The sequence below is a fragment of the Marmota flaviventris genome, chromosome 9 (assembly GCF_047511675.1).
Source record: "Marmota flaviventris isolate mMarFla1 chromosome 9, mMarFla1.hap1, whole genome shotgun sequence".
In the NCBI taxonomy this organism is placed as follows: domain Eukaryota; kingdom Metazoa; phylum Chordata; class Mammalia; order Rodentia; family Sciuridae; genus Marmota; species Marmota flaviventris.
Genome location: NC_092506.1, coordinates 71,482,029 through 71,501,054, shown reverse-complemented (window position 1 = coordinate 71,501,054; position 19,026 = coordinate 71,482,029). Strand labels below are relative to the sequence as shown.

Genomic DNA, 19,026 nt, shown 5'->3' with positions numbered 1-19,026 from the left:
TAGATTATTTATACCCATTCAAAATAATTCTCATTCCTACCCCAGTCCCAGGCAACAACAAATCTATTTTCTTTCTCTGTAAATTTGCTTTTTCAGAATCAACATTTTTATTTTTAATGTTCATTAATCCATGGAAAAGTACCAATAGTTACAGGATGTATTAAGAATACCTGTGTATGGGGTCAGACTATTTTGTTTTGTTTTCTGTTTAACAGAGCAAACATGACTGCTCCATTTTTCATAGAACTATGTTTAAAATGACACTTGACTCCATTCAGGTGTGGTGGTACATGCCTGTTATTCTAGTGACTCAGGAGACTGAGGCAGGAGGATTTCAAGTTCAGAGCCAGTCTCAACAATTTACTGAGGCCCTCAGAAGTTTAGCAAGACCCTGTCTCAAAAAACAAACAAGCAAACAAAAAGCCCTGGGGATATATATTAGTGGTAACACACCCTTGGTTTAAATCCTCAGTACCAAAAAAATAAATAAAAATGCATTTGACTCTAACCCAGTGAGCAACTCCATGTGGGCAACTCCATGTAGGCTTCTGTAATTTCATGCCCAGTTGCATTGATGACTTTCAGCCTTATTTAAGCAGCACCAACTATGAACAGCAGTAAACCCAGTCATACTCTGCCATAGCCCATTGCTTAAATCTTCTATGTAACTTTATGGCTGTCATTTCATCTGGATATCTCCAATAAGACACTAGATTTGGAACAGAAAAATTTCTTGTCATTTTTACCTATTAAACTTTACCACATATTTTATTCCAAAATTAAGATTCATCACTGTGTTCTTAAGTGACAATAGGTAGATTTTTCTCTTATTTGTATTCTCCTTTGTTATGAAATTGAGAAGATCTAATAGAGAATATATATTAATTTCACCCTTTGTCAAGTACATTCTGTGCATCAAAGACACCTGACATATTTACTAGTTTATTTTATTAAATGCAATCACTAATGTTATTGATGAAAGTGAGTATTTTTGCTTTAGAATCCCAGTGGAGAAGGGATGACAATCATTTCAGTGTTTAGTTCAATAGAAAGTAACTGTGCTACACATGGCTGAGAAAGTACAGTGTATAACACATCCGTTATGGTTGCCAACTTCCAAGAGCTTGTAGTCTAGCTAGGGAAACAGCTATTTCTGATTTTTATTTTTGTTTGTTTGGTATTGGGGATTGAACTCAGGGGTGCTAAATATTTTCATTTTGAAAAACCCCAGCCCATTTTAGTTTTTATTTTGATACAGGGTCTCAATAAATGACTGAAGTTGGCCTTGAACTTGTGATCTGCCTGCCTCAGCCTTCTGAGTCACTGGGATTATGGGCATGCATCACCATGCTCAGCTAAACATCACTTTTAAAGTACTGCTTTACTAGTGTGGAAATGCCTTGCTGTGGAACCAGCTTAGAGGTTATAAAAAGACTTCCTGAATCTGGTTATGCATGAGATAAGCCCTAAAGGATGAATAGGAGCAACTGGGAAGGAGAACTAGCACAGACTATAGCTTTTGAAATCGTCTTAATGCTTCCTTTGCATTTTAGGCTATTTACCAAGTGTCATGCTTGAAGGGTGCAGTATTAAGAAAATGGCTGAAGGTTTTTCAAAATGAAAATATTTAGAAATGACTATATTTCAAAAGTTCTAATCACCTCAGAATACTTCCACTTGTGTTTAAAAAGACAGTAGTAAATAGTATGACATTTCCTAATATAGATGTGTTGCATTACTTAAAGCATTATTCCTAAAATGATACAATTAGAATATTTAGAAATCTGAAGCCCCGAAACAAACTACAGGAAATTAAAAATTTTAGGACAAAGAAAATCTTTTAAACACTGTTCTTCCCCATTTTTTTTTCCTGGATTGTTGTAAACTTAGAGGCTGGGATGAGATCTCTATTGTAGGACTCAGTCTATGTTTTTTTCTTTTCCTTCCTTTTTTTTTTTTTTTCTTGTTAGTTCATCACTTACTATTTATCTTTTATAGTCCCTAACACAGGGCTGGATTTTACTACATACAGAAATGCCCAATGACAGAATGTGAAATGTTATAAAAAAGCAACAAGGAGAATAATTTAGAAAATATGAGGTGCTGGAATAAGTGAATTGTGGAATACATTAGTTGCTGCCCAAAACATATATAGTAGTCAGTAAACATTGATTGAATTAATATCAGGATAAATGAGAACATGCCTTAATAATATTTGGAGATGAGTGAAACAGTTTAGAGCATTTGTGAACCAATGGCATAATCATAAAATGGGACTTCAGTTAGGAAGTACAATTTCCCCAACAGGATATCTGACTAGATGCTCCCTCTGAAATAAAGTCAACACACTATTCTTAGGTATTTCAGTGAGCCATGGCAAGAGAAAACAATGAAGTCTGAGGAAGATTACTTCAGCAAGATACATATAGCATGCATTAAATGATATTAAAACAATGACCTTTGATTTGAAATATATATGTGTGTGTGTGTGTGTGTGCATGTGTGTGTGTGTGTATATATATATATATATATATATATATATATATATATACACACATACATATATGTGTGTATATATATGTTTTTGTTTTGTGTGTGTGTGTGAGTGTGTGTGTGTATTCTTTGTTCCTATTCATGGAAGGCAGTGCTCTTAAAGGAAAAAGAAGTCAGTGGACAAAAATTTACCAAAACAGTTAATTTCAGGCAATAACAGGTGAAGATATGGAGAAATGATAAGAGGTTGTATAAATAGGGTAGGAATGGAGCAACTCTAGCTAGAAGATGAGGGAAGCCCTCTCAGGGAGATAAGATATTCAGTTGAGACCTGAATGAAAAGGAGATGTCCAGGATAAGACCTAGGGGCAAAGCAAGAAATCAATGCAAGTACCCTAGTGAGAATATCTGAAAGTGAGAGGGAAAGTCAGGGTAGCTGGTAGTAGAGTGGTAAGCAAATTTGGACAAAAGGTGGACAGTAGCCATAGGATCTTATAGTCCTTGAAGGGATTGTGAATTTCATTCAGTTGGTCTTTGGAAGCTTTTATTTAAGGGAAGAAAGTCATCCTTTTATTTCATACTATCTTTTTGTGGGCAACTGTAATAAGTGACTCTAGATAGGAGAAAAACCAATTAGAAGGCTGTTGGCAATAGTGTGTTGAGTGAAGGTGTTTTTCACGAAGATGGTAGTACTAGAGAGGTGGCATATATTTTTGTGACAGGCAAAAAGAGTTTGTTGATTTATTGGGTATGGAGTATGAATTGAAGATCTATTGGGAATGTCTAGAGTTTTGGACTGAGTTGTGAGTGAGTGATGCTGCTGTCTATGAAAAGGAAGAGTACAGGCCCAACTAACATGGAAGGGCATTAATCAGAAAGATAAACCAAATGGACAGTTTTGTTCTCCCAAGTTAGATTATAAATGTTTGAAGAGCATACGCTTTGTCTTAGCCTTCAATGTTTCCTTCACTACATCAGGCCTAGTGCTTAGCATATAGTGGGTGCTAAGAAATGGTCATTGGCTGATTAACCTATTCGGAACCAGAGTTGTGGAAAATAGATTCTTGAGCCTTTTATTTTACTAATAAACAATGCTGAAACTTTTGGCCTCTTAAGAAGAGATGCTTTTTAAAATGTTTTTGAAAATCTTTTAAATTTTTTGAAGGTTAATAAAAGTTTTACATATTTAATTTTTTTCCCTTTCATGTATCCTCACTTGAATTTTTATAAAGTTGTGGCATACATTAATTTTAGTTTCAAAATGGTACTTATAGTTCATTAATGAGAATAAATATTGTCTCCTTCATTCAAAGCTTATCATCAATATCCAAAGGCAAAACATTTTATTGTTTTAATAGTCTCCTTATACTCATATTTTAACTTGATATTTTCCTTATGTTAATGGTCCGATGCCTATAAATGCTAAATATTATTGAGAAGTTCACAATCACAACATTTTTTTTAAGTTACTTTATATTGGAAAATTAATCCCAAAGGAAAGCAAGAACTTATTGAAATAGAAAGGGTTTGTTATCAGTGCCTAATTTCACTTCACTGGACCAAATTTATAAATGGCTTTAAAAGACTTGAAATTCATGATACTTTATCATGTTGAGTTTTTATTTACAGATTTTTTTCTCCTCTTCCATACTAGATCTGTGGCAATAATTAGAAGCTCAGCTGAACAAGTGAGCATATGGCTACCATGAATGTAAATATCTTAAAGAAAATCCCAGAGAAGGAGATAATTGTTGCCTTGGAAGTGTGTATGATGACAAATGGAGAAAAACGAACAATTGACATTTTACTATTGTTGCCCTTTACTATATGCTGGTGATGATTCTGTGGTGACCAATCTAGGAAAGGTTCAGATGTCAACAACAGATGTGAAACATCTCCCCTTAACTAAACACTGGAGCTTTTCCATGAGACTAATACATAGGCTAATAGATTGTACCAAGCCAAATAGCCCACGTTTATTTGGATGTTCCAGCTGTCTGCATGGAAAATCAATAAGGAAAATAAATTGTAGAATAAGGGCAATTTCTCACTGAAATTAAAATCCAGCCAAATTACGGAAAGTAAAAGCTCCATTTTTTTTTTTTTTTTTTTTTTTTTTTTTTTTTTTTTTTTTTTTTTTGCCTTGACACCTACACTGGTTTGCCAGAGAGAAAGGTAATTATTCCATTTGGTCTACAGAAAGGCTTTGTGAAGACTGGTTCCTGGAAATACTGGGATAGAAAACTTGGAATTTGTATCAGCCTTCAGACTCACTTCATCTCATGGCTTCTTGGCTATGTCTAAACTTCTCCAGCTGTGTAAACTCTTGTCGTTATGGAGGGCTCTTGCTAAAGTACAAAGAGGCTATGTTTTAACTTGGCTTAAAATTGTTTATGGCCTCCTGGTAACTCCAATTACCAGTTTTTCCTCTGTGCTGTCTTTGAGTTGTTTAAGCAATTATTGAATGGACTGTCCTTGGAACTATCTCCTTGCTTCCCTTATTGGCTGACATTACCTCCTGATCACTTGGTTTTCCTCCCTCTTGCTCCTTCCTAGTCTTTTTTCCATGTTTACCTTTCTCTACTCATCCTATAATGTTAGCTATCATCAAGTCTCTCAGTTTTAACTTCTTTTCTTTACAGTCTTTCTAAGAATGTTCATGGCTTCAAATACACTTGTACAATGTTGGCTCCAAAGTGTACCACTTCAGACCAGAACTGAGTTTAAATTCCAATTTCTAAGAGTCTTATGAGATATTTCTAACTTGATGTTACATAGAATCTCCCCCCGAACTCACTATCCACAATATTGAATAATCATATTTCCCCCAAATGTGTTATTCTCATTCTCCCTTTTTCATAAAATACCACTATTGCCCTAGCTACCCTAGTCAGAAACAGTTGTTGTCCTAGACTCTTCACTCAGCCATCTCAGATAATTGCCAAATCCATTTGTTTAGCATGTCTTACCTCTGGCCATATTTTTGTCCCTTAAGCTATTTGGTTATTCAAGTTCAGATCACTAGTTACAGATACTTAATGTATACATCACACTGCCTCCCTATAAAAACAATTTCCATTTACTATTTACTGTGCTTCACACTTTTCAAAACTTCTATTACATATGTTTCTTTATTCTCTTCCCCTACAGAGCAATATGTGAGAAAACACTTTTATCTATACTATTAAAACATTATGATGACTGTTTAATTTTTTAGGTGGTTCAGTACCTAATTAAGAAGGATGAGGGGGTTTGGACTTTAGTTCAGTGGTAGAGTAGTTGCCTGACATGCCCTGAGGTCAATACACATCAACAACAACAACAAATAGAAGGGTGAGAAATCCCTAACCCAAGACCATTGGCTCCCAAGTTCACACTTCTTCACCATCATAGGGCTGTTTCTAAGCTACACCTAATAGACAGGGAGGACAACAATTGTCCTTATCCAAACTGAAGAAAAAATCAAAACAAAGGAAATAAAAGGACTTTTTTATTTTTTAAATTTTTAAAATTTATATATGACAGTAGAATGCATTACAATTCATATTACACATATAGAGCACAATTTTTCATCTCTGGTTGTATACAAAGTATATTCACACCAATTCATGTTTTCATACATGTACTTTGGATAATGATGTCCATCACATTCCACCATCATTTCTAACCCCCTGCCCCTTCCCTTCCCCTCCCACCCCTCTGCACTATCTAGAGCTCCTCTATTTCTCCCTTGTTCCCCCTCCCTTCCCCACTATGAATCAGCCTCCTTATGTCAGAGAAAACATTCAGCATTTGGTTAACTTGTCATTGTGGAAGGTTCTTGCTAAAGTACAAAGAGGCTATGTTTTTACTTGGCTTCAAATTGTTTATGGCCTCCTGGTAACTCTAATTACCAGTTTTTCCTCTGTGTCATCTTGGCTAACTTCACTTAGCATTACCTAACTTCACTTAACATTATCTTCTCTAACTCCATCCATTTATCTGCAAATGCCATGATTTTATTCTCTTTTATTGCTGAGTAATATTCCTTTGTATATGCCACATTTTTTTAATCCATTCACCTACTGAAGGGCATGTAGGTTAGCTCCACAGTTTAGCTATTGTGAATTGTGCTGCTATAAACATAGATGTGGCTGTGCCCCTGTAGTATGCTGTTTTTAAGTCCTTTGGGTATACTTTTCTAAGTCCATTGAGTTCATGCACATGGTGGTGGGAAAACCCATGTTTCTTATTTCTATAAGTTTTTTTCTACACAAATCTGCTTCGATGTAGTCAAAGAGTAAAACTAGAATGTAATCCTAAAAAGTGTTTCCTGTGAAATTAAGGGATATACAGTGTAATATCAATTAGATGCCTAAAATCCCAATTCATACACAAAAATCTTCCCATTTAATATTCTCTAAGTGTTGGATGTTGAGTAGTATTTGTCTATATTTTATGTAAAATTTCTAACTAAAATCCATTTTCCTTTTTGAAGTGAACTAGCTAATATTTGATTTAAACTACTATAAATTCAGTTTTTCACTTTCCTTATAAAGAATAGTTCTTGTGGAAATGGGCTTTTTGATGCATGTTCATACATTACTGGTTTTCTTATTACGTTCTAAGATGCAGCTTGTACACCACAAACGCCAAGAAGAATGATGTACAGCCAGCCACAAACAAACAAAATGAGTAAAGGCAGGAAGATGCCTCCTATATGAAAGCACTGCATTTCGCTCCTGATGATTCAGGCTTTGAGACCAGTCCTAACCCATGTGGGTCAGTTTAAGGGCACAACACTGAGATTTCTCATTATTTCAGTAAGCAAAGAGTTTGCCTTGGAGATTCAATCAACATTGCAGTTCACCTTCAGAGTCTCCAGATCCCCAATGTGATGAGCAGAATTTTAGAATGGCCTGTCATGTTCAGCATTTAACTGCCCTAGAGAATATGAAGATGTCACCATGACATAGGATGGAGAAAAATCAGATTTTTTGTTCTGATCTCAACATCACTACATTCTCATTGAGCAACTGAACCTTTCTAGATCTCTGTAAGAAGATTCTAAGGTCTCACAAGATATTCTTTAAGGATAAGGAAAGAACTAATACCTGGGTGATAATCCTGTTAAATATCTATATGACAGAGTTTCTCTTAAACCTCACGACTAGACAAGATACTAACTTGTTAGTCAAAGTTTGGACTTCATAGGAAAAAAGATACTTGGATGCTTTAATTATTTCACCTTAATGTGTAAAACTATAACAGAAAGTAGCATAACAAAATAAATGATTTACTGATATCTAAAAAAGAAGTGAAATTTCCCCCAATAAAACCCCTCCATTCTTAATTTTTTTAGCAGCCATGGGATTGCTAACTGCTGATTGAAGCTGTTATGCATAAAATAAAACCACATTTCTAGCTTCTTTAGCTATGGCATGAAAATTTAGGGTCATGAATTTGATGTAATATTTTTCTTCTTTTTTAGAATCATGCTCCAGCTTACATGACTTCTTTATTGCTCATAATTTCAATTCTCAGCAAGTCATCATTAGTCAAATATAACACATTGTCTTTTTACCAATCATCAGAACTTTTGCCTATAAGTCAACACATTGTGTTTTTCGTCATTTGTGGGGTGGGGGGTGGGGGTTCAAGATTTTCTGTATCATTGTCAATCTCTAACCAACATCCAAATCTAAGAATTGCTTTTACATTTTTGGCATTCCAATTTGAGTTATAAGAACAGAAAATTGGAACCCATTTATTTTTCCTAAAGTTATACTTTTTACTTTCCTTAGTAAAGCATATTTTTAATTCAGTTTTTTTTTGTGGGGGGGGCGGTAGAATCAAAAAGCTAAGTGAAAAAAATCTTTATTTTATAAGTATTTTCTGATCTTTGCAGTTGTACTCTTACATTTAACTTGGCAGTAATGGTTCTAACTATATATTATTTTTGAGCATTTCTAGGTCAACAAGCTCACTCTTGATAGAAACAAGTATTTCAAACACTTGATACTTCATTTGTATGACACTTAATCAAACTGTATAATAATAAAAACAAGTGCCATAGGGATAAGCAGATTTAAGAATGATCACAACTGATTCTTAATAAGCACATGAGTCACCTGGAAGGAATAGAAATTTATGACATAAGCATTGCACTTAGTCCTCCTGTCACTGAGGGCGTAGGAAAATTTGCTTTATCTGTTAAAAGGATCCCAAGTAAGAGAACTTAGCAGGGAGTGTTGAGGACTAGATATTGACATGGAGGAAAGATTGTAACTATCTGCTATAATGCATGATCTTTGCCCTTTATTGTAATAAATTGACTTAAGTAAAAAATGTAAAAAAAGTCTGATACTTGAAGATGACACACACAAAAAAAGGGTGAAATTCTATAATATTAAGTACACTTTAAGTGTTTTATAAATACTTATTTAATTGAATTGATGATCCAATGTTAGCTTAGCAATCTTAAAAATTAGATCAAAATCAATATTATTAAATCTGACATGCAACTATATCGAGTTTCTAAAAATCCAATGCACAAGTACATAGTAGATATTATCTTTAATCATTTGATGCCAAAAACATATGAGAGGTTAGGTTGACCCTAAACTTAACAAAACAGTTCAGCAGAAGTTAGAAATCTATGTTATATTGGGCTCTGTTAACCAGAGTATGGAATCCAGATGGAGGAAAATCAGCAACTCTTGGCACTCTGCCCTCCTCTGAACACGTCTGGAACTCTGAGTTCATGTCTAGATTCTGTGGCCTAAATAGAAATCCAAAGAAATATGTAAGCACATACATGGAAAGATAACTAGAAATTTTGAAACCAACTCATAAATATAGAACTAAATGTGTTAGGACTATTTATTTGTAGGAGTGCAAGACCCAAGACATATCTTAATCACTCAGTGGCTAATCAGGATCCAGATGTGGATCCTCTAGAGAAGAAAGATATTTTTATTAACTATAGCTGACCCGCTAAGGATCATATTCCTCACATGTTTAACAGGACATTGCGTGAACCTTTTACAAAACCAAACTCATTTATATTTTCTTATCCATGCATATACTTGCCTTTTCACATATATACATCTTGGTTCTACTAATAGTGCTGTGATCATCACAGTCCATGACAGAACTATTAATTCATTTCTCTTAGCTCCCCCACATGAACACCAAAGTCTTATTATCTGGGAGTTCTAGAAAAGAACACAACTACACCTGTACCCTGGAAAGAACAGGCCTCTTAAAATATGCTTCCAGCCAGATCACTAGCAAAGTATTTTCTCCAAAAAGAGAGCTCTTATATACTATTGGTGGTAATGTAAGTTAGTACAGTCAATAGGAAAATATTTTGGAGGATTCCTAAAATAAACAAAAAAACAGCTACTGCATGATCCAGCAATCCCACTATTGAATATTATCCAATAAGATAATTATTTCAGAGTGTTAAAGACACCTGCATTTCAATGTTTATTGCAGCACTGATCACAATAGCCAGGATATGGAATCAGCCTAACCATCATCCATCAACAGATGAATGGGTAAAGAGGATGTGGTACATATTATACACAATGAAATACTACATAGTCAAAAAATATGAAATCCTGTTATTTACAACAACATGAATGGACCTGGAGGACATCAGGTTAAGTGAAATAAGCCAGGTACAGAAAGACCAATGCCAAATACTCTTATTCATGGGGAATCTAAAAATATTACTCTCATAGAAGTTGAGATAGAATCGTGGTTTCCAGAGATGATAGAGGAGAGACGAGGAAGGGTTGGTCCATGAGTTAATGTTAGTTAAAAGGAATAAGTTCTGGTGGTCAGTGGCAGAGTCAGACAAACATAGTTACCAGTAATACATTGTGGATCTCAAAATGGCTAAAAGGGGATTTTTTTAATAAACTCACCATAAAGACATGATAAAAAGATTAAGGTGATTGATATGCTAATTGCCCTGATTTGATCATTACTCCACAATCAAAACATCATATTGTACTTTATAAATATTTTGTGTCAATCAACAATTAATTTTAAAATGTTTTTACATGCCTCCTCCATAACTCCTTCTTATCCATTCTTGAATATTTTACCTCCAAATACATTAAATAAAAGTATCCCCTTAATTCCTACAACATTACTCAAGTTTAGGCATTTATTAATTTTCTCCATCATGGTGATTAACTATTAGTCTCCCCAACTGTAGATTTTTTCATCTTCCTTCAATTGCTTACACTATTTTTAGGTTTACCTTTCTGAATCATAAATATCATCGTCCTAATACCCCAAGGCCCTCACTTAGAAAAAGCCTACTAAGAAAAAGCCAGCCCCTTGGCAAGATATTAATTGCTCTCATTATCCACCCTCTATCAGCTGTCTGGCCTGATCACTTTCCACTCTGCTTTGGCCAAGCCAAGCTGCTCAAGATTCCCAGCACGCACCACATACTTAAACCCTTCTTGGTATTGATCATGTTTTTCTAGTTTCTTATAATGACTCCTTTTACTTCTCCACATTTTAAATCACATATATGTCCTTTAAACATAGCTTAGATGGTAACAAAGTATGCCTGGGAATGTACTGAAAAATTTTTATCCATTTGATTTCACTATTTCCTTCTTTATCTGATATTTATTGAAGACCATGAGACTGAACAATCAGTCATCCTAAGCAATTCACACAATTTCTGGTATATAAGAAGTGCCTAATTAACATTTGTTGAACATAACCAAGACATATAAATGATTATACCAAAAAAGTCATGTCAAGTATCAATGAAACAGGAGGAATAAACAGCATCTTGGAGGATGTGATGATGTTCTGCATGTGAAGCAAAGCATTAAAATCAGCATACTACAGCAACACAGAAACATCAATGTTTATAGCAGCACAGTTCACAATAGCCAAGTTATGGAACCATCCCAGGTGCCTGTTAATAGACAAATGGATAAAGAAACTATGGCACAATGGAGTTTTGCTCAGCCATAAAGAATGAAATTATGGCATTTTCAGTAAATGGATATAACTGAAGAACATCATGCAAAGTGAAAAAAGACAGAGTTAGGGTTAAGGTCGGTGTTTTCTCTCATACTTAGAAGCTAGAATGAAATTAGAGGGGGAATCCCATGAATATAGAAGGTAAATAAGTGGAGTAGATGGAGGTGGTTGAGGGGGGAGGGAGAGTGATGGAAAAAAGAGGGAACTATGGAATAAAATTGACCACATGATGATGATATGAACAAATATAAATATACCACAGTTAATTTCATCTTTCTGTATATCCATAAAGCACCAATTAAAAAAAATAGAAGAGCAGTACAGTAGAAGGAGGAGAACAGGGGAGGAAGGAGGGATGAAAAGAGGAACTACTGGAGACTAACATGGAACAAATTATATTTCATGCATGTAGGATTATGTCAAAATTAACCTCACTATTATGTATAATAACAATGCACTGATTAAAAAACATTCAAAAAATAAACAAGAATATTGGCAAGAGTATTATGGTATAAAGCATGCACACAGAAATACACAGAATAATAGAAAACATAAGAAAAAACTTAAGATCAAATAAATGATAGGTATAAGTTTTCAAGAATAAGTTGAAGAGTTAAATAAGACAAAGGTTGCAGATCTTTGGAAATGTGAATGAAGAAAAAGACAATAATGGAAATACATGAGGAGGTATTGTAATAATGAATGGCACTTTACAAGTTACACTGGTAACTTTAGTAATATCATTTCATGAATTAAGGACACAAAAATGTGTTGTATCTCTATTAAAACAATAATTCAAATTTAATATTGCAAAATATTGGAAATACCACTTATCCTGCCTCTTATTACTTTAGAGAAGGAGAACATTAACTAGCCATTTATTATCACCAACTAGGTCTTTAGTTCCACAAGTAATAGAATAACTTTAGTTCAGATACTCAAAAATGTTTAAAGCAAGCAATAGGAATGTATCCTTCAGCACCATTCAAATGCTGTTTCCTTAAGCAACAGATAGGGAGTCTTTCCTTTGGAAAATCAGTTATTGGAAAGGAGAATCTTATGCTTTGGCTCAATTTTATTCAGTGACCTCATAATTAAAACAAGCAATAAAACTGATACTCTCTACATCTTTAAAAGTCTTTTTTTAATTGATTTTATTTTTTTAAAATACATGACAGCAGAATGCATTACAATTCTTATCACATATATAGAGGACAATTTTTCATATCTTTGTATATAAAGTATGTTCATGCCAATTCATGTCTTTATACATGTACTTTGTTGTTGTTGTTGTTTTGCATTACAATTCTTATTACACATATGTACCATAAGTTTTCATATCTCTGTTTGTATATAAAGAAGGTTGACACCCAATTCGTATCTTCATACATGTACTTTGGATAATGATGTCCATCACATTCCACCATTCTTGCTAATCCCCAGCCTCCTTTCTTTTCCTCCCTCCCCTCTTCCCTATCTAGAATTCATCTATTCTTCCCATGTTCCCCCTCCCTGCCCCACTATGAGTCAGCCTCCTTATATCAGAAAAAACATTCGGCATTCATTTGGGGGCGATTGGCTAACTTCACTTAGCATTATCTTCTCCAACATCATCCATTTACCTGCAAATGCCATGATTTTATTCTCTTTTATTGCTGAGTAAAACTCCATTGTGTATATATACCACATTTTTTTTATCCATTCATCCACTGAAGGGCATCTAGGTTGGCTCCACAGTTTAGCTATTGCAAATTGTGCTGCTATTAACATTGATTTGTCTGTGTTCCTGTAATACGCCGTTTTTAAGTCCTTTGGATATAAACCAAGGAGAGGAGGGATAGCTGGGTCAAATGGTGGTTCCATTCCCAGGTTTCCAAGGAATTTCCATACTGCTTTCCATATTAGCTACACCAGTTTGCAGTCTCACTAGCAATGTATGAGTGTACCTTTTTCTCCACATCCTCATCAACACTTATTGTTGTTTGTCTTCATAATAGCTGCCATTCTGACTAGAGTGAGATGATATCTTATAGTGGGTTTTGATTTGCATTTCTCTAATTGCTAGAGATGATGAACATTTTTTCATATATTTGTTGATTGATTGTATGTCCTCTTTTGAGAAGTGTCTGTTCAGGTCCTTGGCCCATTTGTTGATTGGGTTATTTGTTTTCTCAGTGCTTAGCTTTTTGAGTTCTTTATACCCTAGAGATTAGTGCTCTGTCTGATGTGTGAGGGATAAAGATTTGCTCCCAGGATGTAGGCTCTCTGTTCACCTCACAGATTGTTTCTTTTGCTGAGAAAAAAACTTTTTAGTTTGATTCCATCCCATTTATTGATTCTTGGTTTTAATTCTTGTGCCATAGGAGTCTTATTAAGGAAATTGGGGCCTAATCCCACATGATGAAATCTAATAGAAGATTTCTTCTATTAGACACAGAGTCTCTAGATTAATTCCTAATTCCATTTTGAGTTAAGTTTTGTGCATGGTGAGAGATAGGGGTTTAATTTAAAAGTCTTGGTAGGATTTACTTCCCAGTCAGCTGATTTAGCACATCAACCGAGGAACCTAAATATGGAGTTGGTGCCACTGATTTTCTATCAGGTGACAGAGACTTCCCCAGAAATCAGTGCTATGACATGGTGCTGGGCCTTTGTCCTGCTCATCCTATTCACTCATCTTTCCTAAATGTCTAAGACTTATGCTTGAGCTAGTGTATATAGGACAGAGAAATTGTTCTTAAGTGATGATGTTCTTCAAAAGCCACCGACATAGCTGGGCATAGAGGCACATGCCGATAATCCCAGCAGCTGGGGTGGGGGGGGGGGACTGAGGCAGGAGGATCCTGTGTTCAAAGCCAGCCTCAGCAAAAGCGAGGTGCTAAGCAACTCAGTGAGACACTGTCTCTAAATACAAAATAGGGCTGGGGATGTGATTCAGTGGTCAAGTGCCCCTGAATTCCACCTTTCTGAACTTTCTGAACTAGTACTCCCACCACCCCCCAAAAAAACCTTTCAGTGTAACTTAGAGTTCAGTATGTCCTAACAAAAATGTGCACCTGAGTTCAATCTCCAGTACAAAAAAAAAAAAAAAAAATGTGAAAGAGTATCTTCTGTGTCAAGCCTTGATTGAGACTGTACAGATAAGTCCAAAACTTTGCTCACAAGGTATATTTAATTTAGTAGGAAAAACAGGCACATGAATAAGTTGTGGTGGTCTCAGTCCTGGTGCTGCTGTGGATGTGTGGAACTGATGGGGTGGCAGCATGGACACTGGGTCAGCTGGAAGGCAGGAAACTGTCACAGCTACTTCACAGAAGAAATGCTGGATGGTCTCTAGGAACATGGTAACTCAGAAGAGGAGGGTAGACTGAGAGTAAGGATTTTTAAGATGAAGAACATTCTAAGCCCTTAGCACTCCAGTGTTGAAAGTTGTAAGTATTGGCTGTGCTTTTTCTTGCATTGGCTTTTTCTCTTGCAGTTCTCAGAATTCATGTGGCTGGGCTCTGCCTGAGGCGGTGGAGGAGACAGGCACGGGCTGCCTATCATTCTTTAATCATAGTAGCTCTATAACACACTGTCCATGTAAACAGTAATATGGAAAGAATGGAATCTGCTTCATCCCAAGAAGAGATGCTTAGTGTTTCTTAAAATACCACTTACTGCCACTGTCTGGCAGCTCCCATACTATTTTAAGTATGTCCCCTGCAGGTGTGGTTTAGGCATTGCTATCTGGAAGTTATAGAAATTCACTTCTGTCTCTAGGTCTTGACTATCAAATAATCCACTGTATTTGTTTTCATAGAATAAAAGGGTAATTATATGTTGTGAAAGAATCTGCTTCAAATTTAAGAGAAACTGGATGACTTTTCCTGTGTAACATAAAAGGAGTCAAATTCTCTGAGCACTTCATGGTATTATTTGCATTTAAGTGTCACTAAAACTTTAAAAGGGACATTAATTGGCATAATTTAGGATAGACTAATAATTAGTCATAAGATGGTTATAAGTCAATAGAGAATACTGAATATATCTTTGCTTTAATTATGTGGGCTGGGCTAATAACGAGAACATTATCAGGGATTCCAGTTGCTCATGAATCTCCGTTAGTAAGAATCATCAGTCTTCACCCAAGAACTATCATTACTTTCTGAACAAACTAGTGGAAGATAAATGGTAGAGGAAAGGACTAGACTCACTGTACAAAAGAAATACAATTAGCAAATAAGCACATAGGGAAAAAATGTTCTCACTAAATAAGAAATGTTCGTTGCAAATCTGGATGTCATTTTGTACCTATTAAATTTTCAGGGAATTAAAAACATATGATGCCAATATTTGTAAAACTAGGTAAAACTGGTAATGATATATATGTACCTTTTAGGGGCAATAACATTATACAAAGCTTTTAAAAATAATGACATAAATCAAGAGTATAATGTTTGATGCATTTGAGGAAATACCTCAAAAAGAAGTTGTAGAACATGAAAAAAGTAATTGATAACAACATGATAATTATAATACTATTTATATTATTAAAATAATAAAAGTAACTTAAATATTCAGTTATAAAGGATAAGTAAATAAATTATATCTTCATAGGAAGTAATACTATATAATACCAAAATAATAATTATAGAGCTCTTATCAGAAATGCTTAAATTATAATGTTAGGAAAAGCATAGGACATGAAGTTTCATATATTCATATATATATTGAACTATGTGAAATACATGTAGACATATAGAGTCAGGAAGATATGTAGAAAGGACGTACACTTGGCAAAAGATAGGCTCTACTTTTGATTTTGTTCCACATTTATAAGCTGTTCATTTCTGACAAGCTGTGTAAGTTCAAAGTGTTTTGGTTTTTTAAATATAAGACAGACATACTCATATCTACCTTATAGAACGACCATGAGAATTAAATTAGATAACTCCTTAAAGTTTGAGAGACAGTAATGGAAGAATGGATGGATGAATATTTTTACTTTCTCCTACTTTTCTTGCCATTAATTTTTAAGTAAACTTATTGTGTACATTTAAGATATGCAAAATCATATGATAAGCACATAACAGTATAAGGATTACTATCCAGAGGCAAATTAAAACATGAATCATCACACACAGTTACCCTTTTTAGTTGTTTTGTTTTTGAGGCAAAATCAGCTAAAATCTACTTATTTAGCATAAATCCCAAATACAATATAATTTTATTAACTATAGTCCTCATACTGTACATTAAGCAAAACTTAATCATTCTATATATCTTCTACTTTGATTCTCATTGATTTTATAATATTTCATAATAGAAAATGCATTTAATTTCATATTTATCACCAAAGTTGTATTCTGTGCAGAAATATACAGCTTGTGTATTGACTATATGTCTAACAAAAGGAATCTAAATAGATACTCTTTTTTATTACTAAATATTTCAAAGTACACCTTCTCCCAAATTACATTAGTTTATCTATGTAAAATATAGCTCTTAGTGTGCGATAGACATTGTTGTGAACACTGTATTCTGAATCCTTATAGCACCCCAACCAGGAAAGCACTATTACTATTTTTATAGGTTGTAAAAATGAGGAACTGACACACAGAGAGGTTTAAGATTAAGCAGGTCACATTGGGAGATGTGGATGAGTCAGACTCTGAACTCTGCCGTTCTGGGCCCATGATGTGAGTCCTGAATGCAATCCTGCTTTTTCACTGGCTATTCAAAGCACATTCATTGAGTATCTGTGGTGCTTGGCTCTGTGAGGAACACAAAAGGTAATCCTTGATTTGAAGTCATTCTTTAGGATTTAGCTCTGGTACGAAAATTCTTCTCCCCTAGCCTTAGATAAATGTCCTCCATGTCATGACAAAATGCTACTCAGAGAGAGATATCCCTTCTCACCCAAAATAACCAACATTCTGAATGAAAATCTCTGCAGCCTTTAACTTGGCTCTGTGTGGCAACGTTAGTGTTTTCAAGGTGTGTGCTGAGAAATCCTAGAGCTTTGCAAAATTGTCTAATGCTCTACAAATATTTGACTCAGATTTTTCTTTATACATATGTGTACATATACACACATTCATATCCCACATATAATGGCAGCTAATATTTCAACTAAAATAATAAACTAACAAACTATAAATTAAAATTAAAAATTCATTCAAATTGTTTTGCTATTAGATTATTATTGTGCCTTTTTTAGATGAAAGATTCACCTCCATCTCATTCTAATTGAAGAATATTCTGAGATTGCAAGGAAAATTCTTACAAATATGAAAAATTATGATAGCATGATGGTTAAGAATAATGACTCCACAATCAGAAAATGAGATGGCATTTCAAGCACATTGATTTACCATGTGACTTTGACTTACCTTCTAAACCTCTTTATAGTTTAATTTCCTCATTAATTAAATTGAAACTACCTTGTGGAGATATTAGAACTAAAAGGTGTAAACATATTATGCACTTTAGGAAGTGACAAAGTGAAAATAATTGCTCAGTAAATATTAGATATTACTATTTTTATTTCAACTGCTTATCTACAAAACCTTTTTTCTCTAGTTACATGAAACCAAAAAAAATTAAGAATTACATTAAACTTTAAGATTAATATGCAACTGAAATTCTTATTTTTCAAGCTTATTAAATTCATCAGTTTGTTATTAATTAATTTTACAAATGTTACAAAAACAGCTAATAAATAAATAAATATATACCAATGAAATACTACTCGTGTTTTATAGATTGGGCTTTGAATAAAATTTTATTAGTGAAAATATTCATTAGCTCAAAAAATATGTTGAATCATAATTAAATTTATGTTTTGTGCTCTGTTTTATTCCAAGGGTAAAAATTACCTTTTCTAAGTATGTTTGTTTCTTTTTATGTCTACTTATCATTTAAAGGTTACTTTAGAATAATGCATGTTGAACTCAAATTATGAGGATATATTGACCCCTTTACCTGATAAACTGCTATATTTTTGTGAGTTATTCTACTTATCACCAAAGATTTCATCTTTACTCTCTATATTTAAATATTGGCTCTTTTCTTGACAATAAGACTGTTAAAATTTTCAGACATTTTAAATGAATGAGCCATGTTCTGTTTTTTCTCTTTTCTTGCAGTCATTCCCAACACAGCACTGCGACCCGTCAGCCTTCAGTGACTCTCCAACGGGCCATCTCCCTAGAAGGGTAAGATAATAATTCAGAGTATCCTCTTAAAATGTGCAGCCTTTGAACCTAAAGAAAGTGTCCCTTCCTCTTTCTCTCATCTCTCTCCTCTCCCATGTCATAAGCATTTATGTAGCTCATGTTATGTGCCAAGAACTGTTAGGTACTAGATTTAACAAATTAAATAAAATCTTAGCCTTCAAGGGGCTCATTGTCTAGTGTGAATAATAGAATACACTCTCATACTTTCAATACAGTATAAGCATTACATAGTACAGGAGATATGTATAAGAGATTAATGAAGGATCCCGAAGGGGTACCTGACAGAGAAGAGACATCAAAAGCGGCTAGGAGA

The 19,026-nt window shown here is 34.3% G+C and overlaps 1 protein-coding gene across 11 annotated transcripts in view; it reads left to right on the top strand.

Annotated features, from left to right (window-relative positions):
• The window catches only part of Dlg2 (discs large MAGUK scaffold protein 2), a 2,015,095-nt gene that overhangs the window by 1,597,179 nt on the left and 398,890 nt on the right, over positions 1-19,026 (top strand). For all 11 annotated transcript variants that reach the window (XM_071616557.1, XM_027942606.2, XM_034636731.2 and 8 more), the window contains one exon: positions 18,624-18,692. In XM_071616557.1, the coding sequence (XP_071472658.1) occupies positions 18,624-18,692 (69 nt within the window). The remainder of the gene's footprint in view (positions 1-18,623; positions 18,693-19,026) is intronic.